Raw genomic sequence first — 7,500 nt, forward strand, 5'->3', positions numbered from 1 at the left:
TATATATATTATATATATATATATACATACATACACACAATATATATATACATACATACACACAATATATATATGCACATACACTGGCCACACACACACATATATATGTGTGTGTTTGTACATGCATGTATAGACACTTGAGTAATATATTTTGATGCAAAATCAATTACTCTTAAAACAACATAAAAAAAAACCTTCAGCAAGTGTACGCGCAGGGATTATGTAAGGATAAAAGGATAAAACATGTTGCAGCTTTTTATTTCATTTGAAAACAATTTACATATAATAGGTCAATGTGTTTCCTACACAGTGCAAAATTGTTTTGATGTCTGACATGAAAAATAATGAAATAAAAGTAATGATCTTCCTGAAAAAATAAGATACGGAGGACCAAAGCTAATTAATTTTTCTGCTTTCACGAAACAAAGCTGTCAAAACACGGTGACAAAACTGATGTGGATTAACACAACAAAAAAACATAACACTTAAAAATCCATAAGCTGTTGAGTATAAATGAAAATGATATTTATAAAATCGATGCCTTTTACATGCAAAAAAACAAACTCCGTGCTGTTGCGTTCTGAGCTGAAGATGGCGATAAAAATGAACAATTCTTATGATCTAATACGTCACTTAGGCCTAATGGGAGGCTTTGGGTCATCCCAGCATCAACGGTCACCTACGAAGCTGAAAACACATCAGGTTAGAAAAAAAGATATCTCCCTTCAAAATTACAACGGTCTAGATTTATATTCCTTACATCAGTTCACAAATACATCTAAAAAGCATGCTTACAAACAATTAACTGCTCTTGTATGTTTATATACCTGTTTCTTTTTAGTATATGCATTATTCACTATATTCTGCCCATACCATCGAAAGGTATCAAACTAAACATTACAAATAGAGTACTTACTTAATACGATGACCACTTCCTAGTCACCTCATAGGCTTGTTTTCTGCCTGGGTTGAGATTAACGAGCAGTTCCGTTCCCCTGTTAACGAAAATTACAATTGTAGATTATAAGAACATGGTAGTTGCGGTTGATAACAGTGGTTGATAAATTTCATAATGTAAAATGCAATAATACAATTGTATTTCAACTAAATTTCGATTTTTTAATGTACAACAAGTAAAACTGGCAGTCACGAAAGAGAAAATAATTGATAAAACTTAATCATAAAACGAAAACTTAAAAATAACGCAAATACCTTAAACTTAACACCAATGGCCATTTATCTATTTATTGGACATTATGTTTGGCAAACACGCCCGTAAATAAAACAGCACACGGAATATAAAAAAGCAGAGGCATGGTTAGGGTTGAGGACATTCAATTGTGTGGTGTGTGTGTGTGTGTGTGTATGTGTGTGTAAATAAACATGTACATCAATAGATGAATAAATTAACAAACAAAATATACAAACGAAAGGTCCCTTCGACCCTTCGCCTTAGATACTGATAAACATCTTTTGAGAAAGAAAACAAGTGCCAATTACCGCTACTGTTGTTAAATTCTATCAGCTTTTATGTGTATGCTATTTTCAAATCGATTTTAGATCCTTTACCAATAACTGTTTGAGGTCTACCGCTTAAGCTTTAAGCTGTTGATGCGACAGATTTAAATGTAAGTGATAATAATAAAAAATATATAATTAATAAAAAAATAATACTAATGATATTAGTAGTAATCGGTATATTAGTAATGATAATAACGACAAAAATGATGATGACAATAACAGTAATTATAATAATCCTGTTAATAATAGCGAGGACGATAATGGCATGTCAGCAATACTCCTAATGATATATATATATATATATATATATATATATATATATATATATATATATATATATATAATTAATTTCGTACAATGAAGCACTCAGAGAACGCATACCTCGACTAATAATAATTCAGTCGTCAAATGTTTTCCCTATCTCGAAATAATAATGGAATTCCCGGAAACGGATCACCAACAAAATTTAATGGCATTTAAGTTGAGTCAAGACACACCTCTGGTTAAAAAAATATATTTATATGTTCAAAACGTTTTTAAGTTATCCTGCTTAAAACGAACGAACAGACACAAAAACTAACCCACCAACGCTGCCAAAAACATCAACCCTTTTTGGCGGAGATAATAAGAGCCAATACGATCGATAACGAAAGAGGTGTGAAAGAGACAAACCACCTACTTCTTAATGGTTCGCGTGGCTGCGAAGAAAATCTGTCCCTGGTGAATCTGCGGCTTGAGGTTGGCTTCGGAACCGCCCTGGACACCGCGAACGAACCGCATCCAGTTGTATTTCGGCAAGGAAGGGTCGACGGGCAGGGTGGACTGGAGGTGGGTCTTCTCTACCTGGAGAAAGGTCGAGTCGGTTGAGCGTGGGATGATTGGCTTTGGTGAGGAAGGGTGGGGGGGTTTGTATGGGTTGGTGGGGGGATGGGTGAAGGAGGGGTGAAAGGGGGGAAGGGAGAGTGAATGTATGTGTATGAGAGAGAGAGAGAGAGAGAGAGAGAGAGAGAGAGAGAGAGAGAGAGAGAGAGAGAGAGAGAGAGAGAGAGAGAGAGAGAGAATGTGTGTGTCTTTGTGCGTTTGTGTATGAGATACAGAGAGAGCGATCGTGGAGTAAGAGGAGGCGAGTCAAAATGAATTATTCCTTAAATAATTTAAACAGGGATTTTAGTCCCATATTACCCCACGCAAATCAACGCCAAAGAGTACAAAAGAATGAAGGGCAAAAAAAGCGAATGAACACAAGCACACACACAGAAGAAGAAGAAAAAATATTAATAATAATAAAAAAAGAATCTACACCCGCTCACCCTCATGCAACAGGAGCACTTGTGAGTCTTGGTGGAGTAGGGCGGCTTCTTGCCCTCGTACGGCCCGAAGAAGCTGTTGGCGCCGAGGTCCTCCTTGGCCCAGATGCCCATCTGACCCTCGACCGCCTCCGACCAGCTGAGCGCGAGCATGGGCGGCATGGTCTTGAGTGCGCGGATCTTTACGCAGCCGTAACCGACAGGCTGATTGGGGAAGAGGGAGGGGGGAGGGGTCAAAAGAGATGAAATGGTTTTGATAAAGAGGGAGAGAGGGAGAGAAGAGAGAGAGGAGAGAGAGAGAGAAGAGAGAAGAGAGAGAGAAGAGAGAGAGAGAGAGAGAGAGAGAGAGAGAGAGAGAGAGAGAGAGAGAGAGAGAGAGAGAGAGAGAGAGAGAGAGAGAGAGAGAGAGAGAGAGAGAGAGATAGGGAAGGGAGTGGCTGAGGGGAGAAGACAAGAAAAATGAGTTTAAGAAAGAAAAACAAGAGAGAGAGAGAGATGAGAATCTTTTTTTTTAACATCTCAACCATAAAACCAAAAAGGAAATAACTCACTTCACAGTTCTTCATGTGTGCGCGAAGGTGAATCACACAATTATTTTGCAGTTTTTCCTTGCCTGGCGTGTCATCTGAGAGAAAAAGTGAATCAGATCACCCGATTATGATGAAAATATTTAATAATCTATTAAGGATAATAATAAAGATAATGCTAATTACAAAAATAATAAAGGTAATTACACATTTGGACAAAATGAAAACTGACGATGTTAATAAAAAATAACAAAAACGATATTGTAACTGATAATTATAATGATAATACTAGTAACGATGTTTACATTAAATCTATTAGAATTATTAATTAGAACAATAGCAATATCACTAACAACAGTTACTACTATTATGGTCCCTAACCAGTAAAAATGATATAATTTCACTAATGATAATATCAGCAACAATATCGCTAATATTACGGCACAGAGACTAATAGCGTTAGTGCTACGGCTAATAATGATTTTTTTTCTATTATCGCATTATAACAAGAAAGGGAAAAAAATCAATATCGCTACTACTACCACCAATACACCCATTATCACCAAAACATCACTCCTGTAGCTAAAACTACCTAAAACTAGCACCGCAACTACTACTATAACTACTTAACAAACCCTTCCACAAAAAGCATTGCTGCTTCTGGATCAGCGACCACACTGCCCTAAGGACCACAACCAAAATTGAAATCCTAATTCCGCAGTGGGACCCCCCCCCCCCCCCCCCCGTCTCACCGAGCGCCGAGGGCTCCCTGTGCTCGATGACGCAGAGCAGCTCCACCGGGTCCTCCGGCGGCGGCATCTCGCTCCTGCCGAGGAGAGTGGCCTCCTCGCCGCCCTCGTCGCGCAAGGGTCTCTCCTCCGTGAGGACTAGCTTCTCCAGGGCTGGCAGGTTATCTTCGTCTTCCTCCTCCTGCTCTTTCTCTCTCTTCACTTCTACCTCCATCGCCTTTCTCCTCCTGCCGCTCTCCAATGCGAACTGCCATTGGGAGCGCTGCCGCACGCCCTTCACCCACTCCGTGTAGCTCAGGTCTCCCGAGGACTCGCTGTCGATAGTGCTCCCCGCAGCGGACATTTCTGGCTTCCTCTCTTCGGTACCTGCGAAGAAAATAAATAAGTAAATAAATAAATAAAGTAATGAAAAAAATGATAAAACAACCAAAAACGAATAAATAAAATGAATGAATCAACATCAACAAGATACCGATAGCAGCGGAAATAAACCTAATAAATTAAAGTAACGTTGTCAGGGTACAACAGCCGGTCGCCGATTCCACATGCCTTTGCCGTCTCAACAAAGCCAAAAGCTTTGCAAATCAGCTTTCCTTATTTTGTTCCAAATCGATGTTCTATGATGATAAAAGTGGTAATTTTCTATATTACCTTCGCCTCTTCGATATCGACGATTTTGGTATCGTTGGATTCCTCTCACTCTGTACAATCCAAACTTGGCCCGATAGCAGGGGCGACGATGTCGGAGCGGCGGACGTAATATAGAAAATTACCCTAATAATATCACCCACAGTGAAAATAACCATGGTTATTCAGATGACTTTCCATTGCCCCTTGCGGCCGCCCCCCAACCCCCGCCGAGGAAACAAAATATCACCCACGTATTCACGGCAGGATAGAGGGCACATAAACTAGTTGCATCGAGAAAGGCGCAAAACCCGCCGAGCCGACGATGGCGGGCCTCCGCCGCTCTTCTGTTCATGGTATACCTTGTTCATCCTGATTATATTACAATCGTCTCTGTATACAATGCTGACTATGTCAAGGTTAGTATGCTGATTCAGTGGGAATGTTACGAGGTAAATGTAATACGTCCGCCGCTCCGAGATCGCCGATAACTGTGTAACGCTCTAGCCTGCCGGGAATACGTGGTGGAGGTTTTGTTTCCTCGGCGGGGGTTAGGGGGCGATAGCCCCCCCAGGGGGGGGGTCGCAGGGGGCACAGCCCCCTGCAATGGAAAGTTATGTGAATAATCATGGTTATTTTCACTGTGGGTTATATTATTAGTGCTATTTAACCCCGCATTTTACCTGGGACCTTTCATGCCCTCCCCTGATATCGGGGCCAAGTTTGTCACTAACGGGTGTTTCCGCGCAATACAAACTATATATTTGCAATGTGGACAGCGTGAGGAATCCAACGATACCAAAATCGTCGATATCGGAGAGGCGAAGGTAATATAGAAAATTACCGAAAACAAATATTGATATAAGAAAACTGAAATTAATATAAATATTAGAATTTGAAATTAATATATGAAGACAAAAATAAATATGCCAATCCAAAAGCACAAGAAATAATAATAATAAAAAAAAAACATCGCCGTCATTTTCCGTTGGAATTTTGGCGCGAAAATTCCAAACGGACTTTTTGAGTTCAATTTGTATCTATTTTCTCTACTTTTTTCCTACTAGGCGGAATTTTTAACCGGGTTTCACATAGGTTATTGTTTATAGTTATCTTATTTATTTATTTATTTATTATTACTGTTTTTGCAATTAAAAAGTCACAGAGGATTATTTATATAATCACAGAGGATTATTGTATAACTTATTGATTCCTTTGACTGTTAAAACATTAAATTTCTGTCATAGTATCAAGATGACTTGATTATTCGATTATGTTTTTTGGAAATCACATAAACATCTAATGCAAATAACAATGAAAAACAGGAAATAGCAAGATAGTAATGATAACAGAAAGAATGAGGCGTGATTTTTCTAGAAGCTATTGTCGGCAACGTATATTCTTTATCTCGTTAATGTTATCAATTTCATTCTGTACTATTAATGCCTATCCTCAAAGACATAGAGATATCTAGACTTCATAAAAAATGATAAAGAATAAAACTTCTTACGTGTTAAAAGCTATAGGAAATACGTGAGAGGAGATGACGTCCTTCCTCCTTGCTGTCCAAAGTGCGACTGAATTTTTTCGGGGCGATTATGGCGCAATTTTCGTGTTCGAGTTTCGTTTTTTAGAATGTATTTTCTCTCTCTCGCTTTTAAATCCTAGCTTTTTGAAAGAAAGGATTTTTTTGGTAGTTAATCAAAATGAATGTTTTTATTTGAATTAATGCCATGAGGTAGGCTTTAGAAGTTTGAGTGATGTGTTTAATTGCGAACGTTTATCATTTCCTCCATGTTTGATTTTTTTAGATCGAGAGTTTAACTGATTTTTTTTTCAAACAATCACTCGTTTTAAATGGTTCTTCCTTTCTAAAATTCCATATTTATATATTATTAATGCCTTTTGATAAATCTGATTTTAACTGTAATTTGACCGTTAGAGTTCCTTGTAAAAAGATGATTCAGTTTTTGCAAATAACTGATTCAGCATTTTGTTTCTCACACTAAATATAGGGTTATCTGATTATCTATATTATATTTACAAGGAGAAGTGAGTTATCACTTTTTCTTTCTAACACTTTCGTTCAATTAATTTTCCTTTCTTTTATTCGCTCTCTGACATTTGCATTCAATCGTAATATATTGTTTTTTTCTGTTTGTAATAAATGATCTTGTTCGAAATGTTAACTAAAAAGAAATTAGACAGGATAACAACGGCGCTGATACCTAACCTTATATTATAGGACTCTCTCTTTCTCTCTTTTATTTCTTATCCCTTATTTTGTCTTCTTATATTTACCTAACCTCATCTTATAGGATTCTCTCTTTATCTCTCCCTCTCTCTTATTTCTTATCCCTTATTTTTTCTTCCTATATTCCTTTCCTCTGTTTCTTCATATATTCTCTCTCTGTCATTATTGCAGTTATTTGAAATAAAAATAACAAGAATGGCAGCAACAACAAGGAGAACAACAGTAATGATAATGATAAGGATGATGATAATTGTTAATAATGGTGATAAAAAATTGACGAAATAAAAATTGTTGATATCTAACCTTATCCAAAAGGATCTTTCTCACTTACATTTTCTTTTGGTTCTGTCTTTATTGCTATATGTTCCTTTCCTTCTTTCTGGTTTGTCAAAAAAGGAAATAGGAAGAATGAGACACATGGCATAATACGTATTTATATAGATTTATAACAAATCCAAATATGTATGTGTGTCTATGTATGTATATGTTTGTCTGTATGCATACAAAATCTACAT

At 37.4% G+C, this 7,500-nt stretch overlaps 1 protein-coding gene across 1 annotated transcript; it reads right to left on the reverse strand.

Moving 5' to 3' along the window:
- Positions 1-239: 239 nt before the first annotated feature.
- Positions 240-6,344, reverse strand: LOC113800432 (uncharacterized). Its single transcript, XM_027351199.2, has 7 exons — positions 6,242-6,344; positions 4,108-4,470; positions 3,380-3,453; positions 2,832-3,032; positions 2,201-2,364; positions 917-995; positions 240-687 (listed from the first exon to the last, which is right to left on the reverse strand). Exons 2-6 carry the CDS (start codon positions 4,445-4,447, stop codon positions 917-919), a joined length of 858 nt encoding a protein of 285 aa, XP_027207000.2. The 5' UTR covers positions 4,448-4,470; positions 6,242-6,344; the 3' UTR covers positions 240-687.
- Positions 6,345-7,500: the final 1,156 nt, after the last annotated feature.

The sequence above is a fragment of the Penaeus vannamei genome, chromosome 2, assembly GCF_042767895.1.
Source record: "Penaeus vannamei isolate JL-2024 chromosome 2, ASM4276789v1, whole genome shotgun sequence".
Taxonomy (NCBI): domain Eukaryota; kingdom Metazoa; phylum Arthropoda; class Malacostraca; order Decapoda; family Penaeidae; genus Penaeus; species Penaeus vannamei.